General features: G+C 46.5%; 1 protein-coding gene across 1 annotated transcript in view; it reads left to right on the forward strand.

The window, feature by feature from the left end:
• LOC119432804 (neprilysin-1) overlaps positions 1–15,671 on the forward strand; it is an 85,733-nt gene that overhangs the window by 35,211 nt on the left and 34,851 nt on the right. Inside the window, exon 10 of the mRNA XM_049658399.1 lies at positions 1,379–1,513. Coding sequence (XP_049514356.1) covers positions 1,379–1,513 — 135 coding nt within the window. The remainder of the gene's footprint in view (positions 1–1,378; positions 1,514–15,671) is intronic.

Raw genomic sequence — 15,671 nt, forward strand, 5'->3', positions numbered from 1 at the left:
AACCTACTGGTTCTCGCTGGGTGGATCCCGTCGCATTCCATTAGGATGTGCTGAGTGGTCTCTGGATCTTTACTGCAGCATACACATGTCTCATCTAATTCCGAATATTTGTTCCGATATGTTTTCGTCCTTAGGCAACCGGCTCGAGCCTCAAATAGCAAGGCACTGCCCTTTGTGTTATCGTACAGATTTTCCCTTCTAATTTCTTTCTTCTCATTCTTGTAAATCTCCATTGTCCTTTTCGTTTCCATTCTTTGCATCCAATTCACGGTCTCTATTTCTCTCACTTTCTTTCTGATGACCCCTGGTTGTCTATTTACAGTTTCGATTATCCTGTACTTGGTTGCCAACTTCCTTGACCTCTTCCTCCATTCTGTGTCCACGCTTTTCATGTAGAGATACTTGTGCACTTTAGCCGCCCATTATCTACCCTATCACTAGGGTAGATAAGTGACTCCCCCTAGTGGTGGCATGCGACACTGACCTGTACCGCTCGAGCCCACCGCACACTGTAAAGTAATTTACATCCTTACATGTGAGAAAGGGTGTAAATCTGTCTATATTTCACACCCTTAAATTTAAGAGGGTTTAAGGGTGCGAGTTATAAAGAGATTTACACACTTTTCCACGTGTAAGAGTGTAAATTATTTTACAGTATACACTCGTAGATGGCTGGGGATCCAGCACTTGCCCAATTTACCGCGGTCGCGCTCCCTATGGAGGCGAACACGTTGCACCGTGGTCAGTGCGGTTGGAGTTTTCTCTGTCATGGTGCCCTAGCCTATTCACGCCATCTGTGGACCCTTCATTGTCGAACGCGGGGGCAGCCATAGCCGAGTAAGCGTGAAATTGCTGCAATACATTGTACAATTGTATAGGCCTTATAACTCCTGATGTGCACAGGTTTGACTTTGACAAATAATACCTACTACGGCAGAATGAGCTCTCTGAGACGCGACCACTCCCGCTCGGATGGACAAGCGTACTGCCGAGCTGTGCTTCTCTGAACGCCGCTCGCGATACTAAATTTAGCTCCGGTTGCGTGATGCATGGTGCGACAGTGGCGCCATCTGTGCACACGACTCACGTATGATCGAGTAATGGCTGCTTTCCTCTACGCAACGATACCACAGTAAGGCGCATGGGTAGTGTTGCAAAGCGATAATGCTATAACATGTTTTCATTACATGCGGTTTAAGCAAACAACACCCCCTCGGACCAAGCTGAAAGATGATTCACGTCAAAAAAAAAAAAAAAAATTGCAGCGATACACACCGCTGTACATGTGCGGTAATTGAATTGCCGAGGCTTTCTGCGCAACAAAGGAACAAAGGTGGTGTCTGTTGAGTAATTTTTGCTCCTTTATCGGGCAACGCAGCTGTCCTACGGACAGAAACATCTTCCCCGCTTTGGAGAAGTTGCCCGGAGACAAGACAAGGACGCTGCAGAGCCGATTTGAAGCCTTCAAGTTCGCCGACGACGTTGTCGTCCGCTTTCAGGTATTCACGCGCGCGTCTGTCACAAAACCCTGCACGAGTGTGAGCGACGGAACTGTGCGAGCGTTGGTTAAATTAGAATATATGTTTAAGAAGGTAGATGACAAGTCGGTTACTGTTTTCATACTGCTGGTTTCCTTGAGTTCTCTCCCCGCTAACATGGCAGTTGGAAGAGCTAGTACTCCGCAGATAAGAGGGTCCGCGAAATTAGTACCTTAAAATTGTTTTACTTTCTTGGTTTTGTAAGTCAGTTTTCTTTTAATTTGCGAGATTCAACTACATGAGGGATTACTAGAGGGAGTACATCGATTTGGCTAAAATTCGTCCTTCTGGCTCCAAACGGAGTCGGAAATTGAGAATTGGTCATTTTCTCTGGTCAATTCAAGAATATATTGCCTTATAGATACAAAAATTTACAGCGGTTATGCATGCGCGCCGAGACTAACTGCCTTCAATAGTCTAGAAAAAGAAAACGATGTTTGTTTTTTATTTTAGAAAGATAAAGCGTAATAAAGAAAAAGAAGAATGTCTGAAGTCACAAGTACGAAGATAAGACAAATCCATGTACTTAACACTATTCCACTGATAGCCGAACCATCGCAGCTCCCTCTGGTAATGTTTGTAGGAAAACCTATCAACTCAAGCACGCTTTGACGTAAGAGACTTTGACAGCGCACGAGACAAGGACACCTGCTCAAGGTAGCACACTCGGGCGCTGCGTGTGTGTTCATTCACGCGTGAGTATGTCCTTGTCGTCTACGCTGTCAAAAGCTTCTACGTCAACAATAAGCCAACTATAGATTACATTAAGCTTCACTTCTGCACAAGCTCGCGACCCGTAGCGAATTAAGCCGCGCGGCCTTCGTGGTTTTCAACCTTCGGCACCATTAATCCTACCCTATAGGGTTCGGCGATTGATGGATTAACCTTCCAGTTAATGCTTTACTTGCGATTACGATATGCAGTTGAACCGCGTATAACAAAGTCGGGTGTGACACTGAAATATCTTCGTTATATATGATATTCGTTGCAGGCATGTATTTGCTACACACTGACACCAGTGCGAAAGTTTTTACGTTTACTTTGGTATATCCGATGATTCGTTATATCCGTGTTTGGTATATCGAAGTTTGACTTATTTTAATGGCAGTTAATTGGCCGCGGTAACACGCGAAATATCAAGCAAACGTCGGCACCGGCGTCACCGCTTGACACGCTCAACAACGGGAAAGACTGGCCGATCGAGGGGTTCCGATCGAGATGGTACCTGCGTGTATGTGTCTCGGGAGTTCGGGCTAAAGCCACCCATGCGCGCTGCACAAAAAGGTAGCGGGACAAGTGACCAAGTGAATAGGTATCCTAGTCTGTAGCTGGACTTGTGATTACACCTGAGTGAGTTTGATATGCGTGGTATATGTCTATTCGAGCAAGGTGTCGCTGACGTGATAAGGGCCACAGCGGTACGGGAAAAAAGCAGAGAACATGAACGCGAAAATGCGGAAAGAAATAGAAACGACTATTCATATTCAAGTATCATGATTACTTTTTCTTAGAAATTTCTCTAAAACAATGATCACTTTTGATATTTTTATTTGATGTGTATATAAATCGCAAATACGATCAAATTCTCAAGAATTCGAATAACATATTCCACTTAATTGGGTTATATCTCTAAATTGATGCTCAGCCTTAATCTACACCTATCTCAGAATACCCTCTCCCCCCTATGCCGAACATATCACAGTGCGGTCCTCGGGGAGATAAATGTGGTACGTACGCGGTCTGGCCTTTAAAACGCGTTTGGAACCTCCGCAGTCTTTATATCTATGAAGATTTTAGAACTTTAACTAGCTCTGCCAAAACAGCCCATCTTCGAGAAGGTGCTTTGGAAATTCGTGACGTCACAGTCGCGTAGAGGCGCTTAGTACCGGCGCCATGTTAAAACAATGAAATAAGGGAATTCTCGCGTTAATTTCCACCAGAAATAGTCAATCTTGGTCCAACAAATGAATGAAGGTCCAATTTTGAAAGAATACTTTAAACCGGTCTACAATAATTTTCGCGATTGGTCGATTTCATGTTTAGGCTCGACTAGGAGGGGGGGGGGGGGGGGGGGGGGGGGCTGTGTGTGTGTTTTCGACAACGTGGTCTTTTTTAATGCGATAGCGTTATAGATGGACTCCACCCAACTTGGAGGTACCATACGGAAAACATAGGCCGATGCCGATCCCGAAGTCAGCACAGCGTCTCAAACCTGCGTTGAATGCGAGGGAATAATGCGAGAAACTTGCACGTGACGTGCGCACCAGATCTACGTTTCAAAGAGCAACTTTGGCATGAGAGAAGCATTCGTGCGATCGTGGTCGAATGGTCAGATCATTGGGCTGCTGTGCTGGAAGACGGAGATTGGATCCCGCCATCGCTTAAGCACTTCTTTACAGCACTATAGGCGGACTTAGCCATTTTGGCTGTATCTAACAGCAAACTCGAGGTCTGTTGAGCGTACGCGAGCAAGCCGCTGTTTTCGCGAAATCATGATTTTCTCAGAGATACGAGGTATAACAGTGCAACTTTAATAAATACGAGTGTGCAAGGTCATCCACGTTGCGTGCAGCTGTCGAGACGTCACGATCAACTTGTGCAGTAGCATACTTAAAGAGTTAGAGGCGTTAAATTGAGGCCTAATTTCTTCGTCAAGGGAACCTTCTCGTTCTCTATTTCCATCATATTTAGTTATCCTTCCCTCCCTTCATCTGTGTAGCATGTAGCCGAAGCCGCATAGATGTCACAAGGCCGGTACACTCTGCTTTATGGCTTTATGCTACTAGAACCGACTGCATAGAATCGGGACTGCTATCGGGACCGCTGCCGACTAAGCCGCGGTGATGTTGACGTCGCCGCTTTCGTCAATCCGGGCTTGGTAATGGAAGTTTCGGCCCTATAGTAGCATGGCGTCATAAAGCGTAGTCTTTTCCGTTTTAGCCTTTGGACCTTCATCTCTTCGGATTCACTCTCTGCCTGATTGTGTGTGCTTTCTACCTCTGTAAAGCCGACGACACTGCGCGTCGCAGGTCACGGTGCAGTTCTGCCTGCACGAATGCCCGCCAGCTACGTGCGCCTCGGCCGGTGCTCGGTCCTTCGGCAAGCGTCGGAGGCGACGACGCATGTACTTCCAACCGCTGGGCCTTCAGAGGCGCATGAGCCGCAGGTCGGTCGTTGCTACGCCGGTGAACCCGACGACCAGCGCTGCCTCGAACGCGACGCCGGCGAGCGCCGGCAAGTCCGGCGCCGTCAAGAAGCACATACTGCCTACCATGCCGCTTCCCGAGTATCCTCTGCAGAGGGAGATCATCGTGCAGGGCATCGGAGGGGCCGGCACCGACTCGGGCGTCTTCAGCAGCCGGGACCGAAGTGAGTGACACCTCTTGGCACACCGGGGTCCAGGACAGGGGCCGGCATCTGCGTCGGCGTCGCGCAGGTTCAGGACGCTTATATTACAGAGGCAGACGGCAGCGAGAAGAGGAATGCGAATATTGGAAGCTTTAAAAAAAGAGTTGTCGTTTAACCAAGAGGCTAGGTGGGCCGATCCCGGAGATTGTGCAGTCTATGGTGCAATACGGTTAATGTTCAGATATATTGGCGCTAATTACGCCCGTACCGTTAGTTTTACCTACTCTCCACAAATTTTTGTTTCTTGTCTCGTTGAGAACTACATTTTGATACATTTTTTGCCTCGCTACGACATTCCGAAGTAACGAAATTGCGCCTTTTGTTGGAGGTTACATACATAGATAGCTAGATCTCATGCAGATAGACGAACTCGTATGAAGTCAGAAAAGAAGACCTTGCCTTCGAAAAAGGATGTTGCTACTACTATAGAGTGTTACTGTACCGGAGACTCCTGTACCACACTGACCAAAGGGAGCGGACGCGGCCATCAGCGCTGATGGCATATATCTTGCGAAGCTGTAATTTATGCGCGCCGAACTTTCTTGGCCTAGTTTTGTCCTATAGCTCAAAAACACAAAAAAAAAACAAGGAGAAATGTGTGTGTGAGCCCGCACCACCATTAAGGTATAAGTGGCATTGAAAGCCATTCATAAATGAGACGGGTTTGTCGGTAAGAGAAGTTTTGTGAAGCAAACCAATTGGGGTGAAAAAACAAACCAAAATTCGGAGCCTAAGCACTTGAGTGATGGCAGGGTAGTTAATGAAATTGAGAAGAAAGGGCAGGCTTTCATGGCAGTAACGAACTGCCGTCCACTTATCTGATTGCGCAAATTTGTCGGCGGCGACAAAGTAATCACGAAGGTATCTTTTCGTTTTTGAAGACAAGAGTCGCGGAACAAGAGAACGTTTCCAGTATGTTACGATTGATCACCGCGTCTCAAAGTGTCGCCACCATACGCTGCCTTGACAATTACTGTATACGTCTGTATGCAGCCTTCCACACTTCTGTCTAGAGCGTTCTAGCGCTGGGCAGCAGATCAAATAAATGAGCAATGATACGGCATCTACTGGTTTCAAGGTACCGGGCTAAATCCTGCGTCGAGCGCGCGTTCTTGTAGCTTCTGCTGGTGAGAAGCCTTGCGTCTCAAACCGGTCAGTAACGCACAAAGGTTGACTTGCGGGCATCGCCGCGCACCATTTCAGCGCTTCAGACAGAAATGTCGAAGACTGTACATGCCCCCAATTCTAAATATCTGTATGTGAAATCTTTAGTTTGTTTTAGGGGCGAAGCTCCTTAGGGTCGAGCCTTGTCCGCCGTCGCGCCGTTGTAGCCATGCTTGTACTCGCCGCTCCCGCTAGAGGCGCAGCTGTGCTCTCTTTCTCCCTCGTTCCTGACGCGCGCTCTCTCTCTCTCTCATCCGTAGCTAGGGGCGCTGCGGTGCACAACAGCGTTCGTTCCCGACGCGCGCTCTCTTTCTCTCTCGTCCGTAGCTCTGGTTTACTCGAATGATCCCCCAGTGCTTCGCCCACTCATCATCATTCACGTCGTGGATATGCGGTGATTTTTTTGTACATGTTATCGTTTACGGAATATGTACCACGATAGAGGAGATGCAAATGTGAGCTGTAAGCCACCTTCTGATGCTGATATCGATCATGCAGAGCTCTTGTCATGCTCTGTTATAAATCAGTTGCTGCGGGGAAATTGAGGGAGCGAGCACATCAGCTACTCATTCTTTCTATTTTCTACAGAAAAAGAAATAACTTGTGCTCATCAATCACATAATTATTTATTCAATGTGACCAGGAACAACACTGACGTCTCAGTGCTGGTGCACCCCTAGAGTAAAAGTGAAGTAAGACATAAATGCTTGCAAGAGAATGCAAGTAAAAAACAAAGTCGGGGGGGGGGGGTTGAATAAAATGTAAGAACGATTGGCATCAAACGAAATACACAAGTATAACAATTAAGAAAACGACGGTTTACATACAACAAAACGCAAGGTAAGTTCAATATAAAAAATGAGGAGAAAGCCACTTGGACAGTGGGTAAAATAACCGTGATACAATAATGCAAAGCTCGGAAAAAAATGATAGTGACTTACGAAAAGTACAAAGATCAAGAAAATAAGTGCTATAAGGACTTAGCTAGGGAGCCTACATGCAACGCCGTTGCATGTAGGCTCCCTAGATTTAGCATTCTGTGGACAGCTGAGTGTTGGCTATGTCAGGAATGAACATGGACATGTCTATGCTCCCTAGTGATCTTACGGGGAAATCGAAACAGGATACAACTGAGGAGTTGAGGCAGGTGTGGATACCATAGGGATTAATAATAATAATAATAATATAATAATAATAATAATAATAATAATAATAATAATGTTATTATATATGATAATTAAAATAAGTTAAGAAGAGCTCCCAGAACTATTATTGCAATGATAGACAACTGCTGCTGCTGCCGTCGATGATTCGAGCAGTGTATTAATGTACCGGGTAATCCGTATAACTGCGCCAATACAGGAAACTGAAACTTCTCACCTACCCGGATCGTGCGGCGAAGTTTTCACGCTGCCTTCCTCCTCCTCCTCCTTTCCACAGCGTCCAGGAGCGACTCGCGCATGGTCTGCGCCACTCCCAGCGTCCTGACAGCGGCCGTGGTGGCGGCCTTCCTGGTCCAGCTGGCGCTGATCGCCGCTTGCCTGTCGTGCGTGGCGCTGGCGCGGCGATGCGGCGAGAAGCGACGGGGACACGTGGACGACGACGACGAAGACGACGAGGTGGTGGCGGCCACGCCGTCGTCCAGCAGGGTGACGCCAGTGCGGGCGCCACCTCCGCGTCGGGTCTGGACGTCTTCCTTCCGATGACCTGCAGTGTCCTGTCCTCCCGCAAGGGACGTCGGCGCGAAGCAATGGCGGCGCCTGTTTGAGGAGCTGCGAGGAGCACGGGGAGCGCGAGGACCACGTGACACCGCGTGGGACCAGAAAGAGTGGCGTCGCCAGGGCTTGATCGTGCTTTCAAAAGCCTGCTGCTGATTTCTGGGAGATGGGGGAGAAGGAAGAAGGGGTTTTTCGCTGAGCTTGTTGGTGCGTGTTAACTTTCGGCTGAACTGCGCGAAGACGCGCAGTTCACCCAAAAGTTAAAAAGGGAGAAGGAAAGGGGCGTTCCACCCACTCATAAACTGCTTCTAGTTTTTCTGACAGTAAATACTTTTTTTTTTTGGAGGGGGGGGGGGGTGTTATAAAAGACGCACCGTCATTGGTTATGCCAATTCAAAAAAAAAAAAAAGAACCGCCACTTGTATGGAAGTTTGGCCGGCGTTTTCGACAGCCTGCTGTTGATTTGGAGAGATGGATGGTTGGAGGCCGAGGTTCCGCCCGCTCGTTAGCTAAGCTCCTTCTTGTTGTTTTCACAGTAATTAATAAAATTTCGGTGTGGAGGGGTAGGGTGTTTTGGAACCGAAGATGCACCGTCACTGGCTATGCCAATTCCATAAAGCGGCCACTTGACTGGAGGGACATATCTTATCGAGTGTGGTGGGACCTCTTGTCGTGAGGATCACTGTGGATCAAACGGACCACAACGAACTGCAATTCGTGCTTTGAGTTACCTGGAGATGTTTGTTAAGGCCGCGAGTAGCAACTCGGCAACACCACGACCATTTTTGGACGTAAAGGACAATATACCGGGTGTTGAAAATTAAGCTTTACGGAATTTTTAAAAATAGTCTCTGGCAGATTTTATTCAAGAATAGCCAGCTCGACGATAATTCTTATCGTTGAGCTGGGTTATTCGAAGAGGCGAACATTAGTAGCACGAGAAATCGAAACACATATTCAACTAATGAACTTCTTAGTTAATTACTTTACGACACATATTGCAATTTACGAATTGTAGCCGGTGAGTTTGCAAGACGCATCCACTTGAAATGAATTTCTAGCATGACACCAGTTTCGAGATATTATTTCCCAAAGTGTGGGACGTAATACATGGGCATTCCAGTTACTTTTGTGCCTCAATGTATACAACAGCATTTTGGTAAAAAGTAAGTGGTACAAAAGTGCATTTTTACGGCGAGTTTGATGGCGCATATGTCCAAACTGGTGTCATTCTCGAAATTAATTCCAAGTGGATACGCCTGACAAGCTCACTGCCTACAATTCGTAAATTGCAATATGTGTCATAAAAAAATTAACTAAGAAGTTAATTAGTGGATTTTTGTTCATTACTTGAATATGTGTTTCGATTTCTCGTGCTACTAATGTCCACCTCATCGAATAACCCAGCTCAATGATAAGAATTATGCAACCTGCCACAGGCGATTTCTAAAAATTCAGTAAAACTTAAAAATGAACACCCTGTACAGTTGGAACACGGTGGACCGGTGCACTTACGGCTGTGTGGACTACATCGGAATGACGTGACTTTCGTGAACGGCTGGGCCCGTGGGGCAGAACTTTGGACTGGAGGCACCACTTGCGATTGTAGAGGACCATACTTCGGATTGCAGGGACCACCCGCGAACACGAGGGCCCAGTCTGAACTGGAAATAACTACGTTGTACCGCTGTCAGCGGCCGCAACTGCAACGTCTCTGCAAGAACCGCTTTAAGCAGGGACCTCTTTGGACGCGCGGCACCTCGATATCTACGAGGCGCTATGCCAGAGCAGGCAGACTTTTCACTCGACCCGTTGTGCGACAGCGTGCGAAGTGAATCGACTACGTCACGATGGCGGTGGCGAACGAGGACCGACACGGGATGTGTAAAAATAGCGCCGCACAACGAAGGGCGAAAGGCATTGTGTTTTCTCGACTCGTTTACACGGCAGTTACGATAATAAAAAAGAAGAGAAACAATTGCATTGTGCTGGCATTATTGATGTTAAGTGGTCCGTGACCTGTTGGTCGTGTATAGAGAGTTAGAAATACTCTCTGGAGGGGTGCTGCACAGCTGACGCTGGTATTATCGTTCGATCAAATGTGGCCGGGGCATATGATGAAGCTTTTTGTCCTTAATGTTTAGCTCAAGTTTATTGCGGTAAATGCATAAAATTACACTCGATAAACTTAAGTAGTGGTGTGCAAATGTTCGAAGCTTTCGAATAACGAATTGAATTGTGTCCTATTCGAATCGGTCTTCGAATCGAATAGTCGCTATTTGTAAATGCGAATATTTTTCGAATACTTTTCGAATATTTCAAAACGGCGAATGCGCGTAAATAAACATAAAATTGGAACAAAAGTACGTTAAATGTTCACTCCCAAGCGGGCGTAGTCTAGACATAAAACATAACTTGCGTAGTGGAGCAGGCTAGGTCCCTTAGGTAGCCCTACATTACAGGCTGTACAGCGATCATTCGCACTCTCTGAAGAGCCCTGTACATGTGACGAAACTGTTCATTTGCTTATAATGCTCAATTTGTGTTTTTAATAAGCAACACTTTAAAATGTACTATGTAATGACCGAAACTTGCTAACTTTAAGAATACTGGGATGTGAACATCGTTTTGTATTAAGTGTGATAATGGCTGTTCATTATTCGAAAAGTATTCGATTCTATTCACTTCTGGCTCTATTCGATTCGTATTCGATAGGGCCTAAAAATTACTGTTCGCACACCCCTACAATTAAGTTTAAATTAAATAAGAAGTTGGGCGTGACCTCCTGACGCCGACATACGTTATTTTAATCAAATATGCAGCAGATAGTGGCTAATCTCTACGTGTATAGAAGTTATTCTAAGTATAGGGGCTATGAATAAAACTGTAAAAAGGCAATAAAAAAGAACACCCTGATAAAGAAATTTAAGCTGGTAAATAAAAACACGACAGAACACATTACAGGAACAGCAAAGATGGTTCATCTTATCATATGCTACAAACAAAGTATATTACCAACTACTTCAGCACAATTACATTCAAACTATTAAAAGCACAAAAGCTAATAAACTAAACTACCAATGTCGCAGTTTCACCCGAAAGGCGAAGCATCAATTGCGATAGCAAATACTAAAGTAGAGAGCTATACGGAGTAAGGATAGTAGTTTTATCAGCTGTATAAACTTAAACATGCAGCAGCACCGGCAACACGTAGAACTGTTGTCGACGCCGTCGGCGTATTGCCCGCGTTCGCACAAAACGCGCGCGGCGTTGGTGACTGTTGCCAGAGCCTCTGGGGGCGGCTCGGAGGTTTTCGACGACATCAGAAGGGGACACTCGTCGAGCAGCTTCGGAAGTCTTTACCACCTTCTGGCCACACAACGTTTTTATATAAACATGCACTTGGTGCCGCAGCTAAACGTCGCCTCCCCTCCCTCCCGTCCCCCCACGACCTTTCGCACGACGGAAGAAGTCGCGTTTGCTCTCCGCCGTACGTTCGCTCCCCGTGAAAGCGCCCGAACATACGGCGCGCGGCGACGATTCTTGCCGGGATCGAACCCGCGCCCGCTGAGTGGGAGTCGGATACTCTGCCACGGAGCCGCGCAAGCGGCTGCTATCGGGCCGCGGAAAATACCCTAAGTCAAACGCAGGGTGAGACGACTGGAGCCTCCGCCAGTATAGCGGCGCCATCTAGGTAAGATGCCTGCAACGGAGCGTCCGCAGGCGCAGACGACGACATGCGATTCAGACGAGGCGCGCAATCAACGCGCTCCCGAGCTGCCGAGCCTCCGCCAGTATGGTGGCGCCACCTAGTTAAGGTGCCCCATGCCGCAGCCGTCGGCCTAGCCTGATCACTCACCAAGTCCGAACTACTCATACTTCGGCCACCCAAATGCAAGACTGACCACGAAAATTTCAAGGCCTTTTCGATAGCGAGCGGGTGCGTCGCGGCATCTCGAAGCGGCCGCGGAATCTACGGAGCGCAGGATTTCAATTCCGAAATATTATGGGCATAAAGTTCTCATAAACCTTTGACGCGAAAGATGCACTGACATTTCCAAAGGTGTGCTTTAGATTTTCAAATCTGGAATTTTAAGGGTTTAATGGTCTTATAAACTTGGGCCAACATATGCGCACTGGAGCCCTCGGGAACAAGCCGTTCCAGAAATGGAAGCATGCGCTCGCAATCTTCACACACACAAAAATACTAAATATCACCGTGACTGTCAGCTGGCAGCTGCTAATTTTCTCCAAACATTTTCAGGAAGCGCGCACAATGTGATCTATCAGCTGGATCAGGGCATGCAAAGTAAAATAAGAGAAAACAGAAGAAAATTAACGGCCTATTATTCAGACAGTTCTTTTTTGCGAGCGACAAGGTCTGGCTCTCCGTGGCCATAGGGACAGTGGTCCTATGGATTTAAGCAAAGCCCCTGCTGAAATTACTGGTATTTTCAGAGCTCTTCTTCGCGTGCGAGCTGATTGTGGAGATACGTATCTGAAGAACCATTTGAAAAGTTGCCCCAGTAATGCCTCGTATTTAAGCCCAGATGTACAAAACCGAATTATAGAAATTTGTGGTGAAATTATCAAAGAAAACCTAGATGTAAAAGTAAACACTGTAGTCTGCTTCTCCGTACATGCTGACGAAGCGACGTATATTGCTGGAATCGAACAGCTTACTGTTTGTGCAAGGTACCTAAACAAGGATGCCATGACATCGAAGAAATGTTTTTAGGTTTTAGCAACGGAATAGAGGCACTCTCTCATTGCGACTGCAGGGTCTATGCGAATGTGTACAAACTGCTGAAGATTCTAGTCGCCCTTCCAGTGACCACTGCCAGCGCAGAGAGAATATTTTCAAACATGAGATTACTAAAAAACTGCTTGCGCTCTACAATGTCTGAAGAACGCATGGTTAGGCTGGCGCCTCTATACGTCCACAGAGACGTCGGCATTGACAGAAGTGATTGACCGCTTCGCTAAACTTCCCCACCGAGTGAAGTTTGTCCTTTAGATAGCGAAGCAGCAAAATCAATGCAAATAAAAAGCGCTGTTCCTTCATGTCCATAAACTCGTAATTATGAAAACGTATGACTGTTCATTAGCTTTTAAAACCGCATAAATTTTCATAAATTTTCACCGTTTATTGTAACAGTTAGCATTATGATCAAAATTATCATGAGAATACGAAAGTTACGACGACATCAATAACCGATTTTGACCGACCTTTCGCACTGAAAGCCCCGCCCACGCAGCGTTTCCCAACAAACACACTCGGATATTGGGTAGTTGAACTTGCCGAATCATCTGTGGCTTTAGTTTGTCCTTTTATTTCCTCTTTAGCTACTTGCTTTTACTTCTTTTTTGAAACGAAGCAATATCCTTCTTTAATTTTCGGTGCAGAATAATTGTTGCTGCTGTGCAGGCAGTTAAAACACATTTTCGTACCGATTTCTGCATCTTCCTTTGTTATTCTACCCATACAGAGCAGGATGGCCCAAGTACATATCACGATTTCTGCTATCATAGTTTTGTTCTTGCCTGGATCGTCTGTCTTTCTATGCGTATAGTTTACTATCTGTGACTGCGCAACATGCTTATTTCTATTGTTTGACGCATTATATACAGTGACGTTTGCTTAGATACGTAGATTTATTGGAGACTTATACGTATATTTAAATATCTTGTTGCGAGATTTTGTGTATACAAGCAGTGAACCTTGTTTCCAGTGACACTTTTTTGACCTTTAATTTCGGTGCAATTACATACAATACACGACCGGTAACAGCTGCTCCTGCGCAATCCATTGCAACGAAGAACAGGGTCATGGAGGTTTTTCCCCGTCCGTTGCATATGTACAAAAATGTGAACAAGGTTCTTAAATGACATAGATTCATCAAAATATTTGTCCTCAACTTGTTAATTTCATGGGCTTAATTTAGGTATTTCATATCAGCTGCATGCACTGCTTTGCTGGTTTCGAGCTGATATAGGTCTAAAGTTCGCGTGATATTTTCTTTAATTATTAAATAAACCTGAAAACATGGAAGCATTGATATCAGTTATTTCTGTCACAATTTTTGGGAGGACATAGGAATATATTCTTTAATGAAAAATACATCTTTTACTTGTCTTGACAGTGCGTAGCGTTCAATAATTTGTTTGGAGCATCTAATATACAATGGCAATGCAGTTATTATTCATATATTTGATCCCTCGACAAATTCTGTAAGGAGGAGGCCGTGCTGCAAGGTGAGCCCCCCCCCCCCCCAACAGAATTACTGGCTACGCCACTGGTCAGAACGGACACCTCGCTAGAAGCCGAAGAAGCGGCAATAGCACTCGCAATCACCACTGCCACACTCTATAATCTTTAGTGCCTCAAGAACTGCGACACAAAATTTCGCCAGCGGACGAGTCCACACAACCGCTATCAAAGTTCGAACCTCCACTCAACCCCCCCCCCAAGGCTCATCCAGTTAATATGGGTCCCCGCACACGCAGGCCACCCAGGCAACGAAGCCGCCCACGACACCGCCCGAGCATACGTCAACCGGTCGGGGCAGGCAGCCGAGCCAGGAAGCGCCCGCGATAGAATGATAACGTACCATGGAATCTCACTCAATTTCAGGGAGCAAAGGTTCTATTATCCACCACCTCATTAATCCTTAACTAAATTGTAAGCAGGTGACGTGGCGCCAACTACAATCCCGCACCTTTCTCTCCCCTGTCCACCTAGCGCTTATGCACCCGGGGCTGTTCTCGTCAGAGTGCACTCTGTGCGGGGCCTTAAGAGCAGATTTACACCATATCATTTACATATGCTCTGAGCTCCAGCCACCTTCTGAGTGGCTACTCACCGACCTAAAGCGATGGGAGGTTGCGGTGTCCAGAAACAGCTGGTGGGCTGGGCTTTGGAAGTCGCTGAGCGCCACCAAGAGCCGGCCTAATATTAGTATATAAACACAAGACTTCAAATATTTACTAAAGTTTTCACCACCGACACCGGCACCGGATTTTCTGCGACATGGGGCCCTTAACGCTATCGCCTTAAAAGCATAATTGCATGTTTTAGAGCAGCGAATATAATCACTCGGCAAGAGAAAACCTAGCCGAGCGACTATACAAGGCACAGGTGGCGCCGCAACCATTGGGCGCTTACCTGTTAGCCTATACCGCTCGGTTAAAGACAGCGCCGCGCTCTGCAGCATACCATAACGTTAGCGCTGCAGGCTGCATGATCGTACGCTTACTAAAAAAAAAAAAAAAAATGTCGCAGTTTCATCCGAAAGGCGAAGCACCAACTGCGATAGCAACTTAGTAGGAAGCTATACGGAGTAAGGACAGTATAGTTTTAGCAGCTGTAGAAACTTTGACCTGCAGCAGCACCAGCAACGCGCAAAGCTGTTGTCGACGCCGTTTTGCCCGCGTTCGCACCGAACGCGCGCGGCGTTGGTGACTGCTGCAAGGGCCTCTGGGGGTGGCTCGGAGGTTTTCAACGAGATCAGAACGGGAAACTTGTCAAAAAGCGTCGGAAGTCTTACCAAATTCTCGCCTCGCAACATTTTTATATAAATACGCATTTGGTGCCGCAGCTATAAACGTCGCCTCCCCTCCTGTCCACACACAGCCTTTCGCGCGACGGAAGAAGTCGCGTTTGAATATATATATATATATATATATATATATATATATATATATATATATATATGGTGATTGTAAAGGAGGAACGATACGCTTACTTCTGCAGCCCTTCAGGAAGGCCCAGAACTCGCGTTTGTTCTCAGCCGTGCGTTCGCTCCCCGTGAAAGCGCGCGTCCCTCCGACTCCCTTGTCCCCT

This window comes from Dermacentor silvarum, chromosome 11, assembly GCF_013339745.2.
Source record: "Dermacentor silvarum isolate Dsil-2018 chromosome 11, BIME_Dsil_1.4, whole genome shotgun sequence".
In the NCBI taxonomy this organism is placed as follows: Eukaryota; Metazoa; Arthropoda; class Arachnida; order Ixodida; family Ixodidae; genus Dermacentor; species Dermacentor silvarum.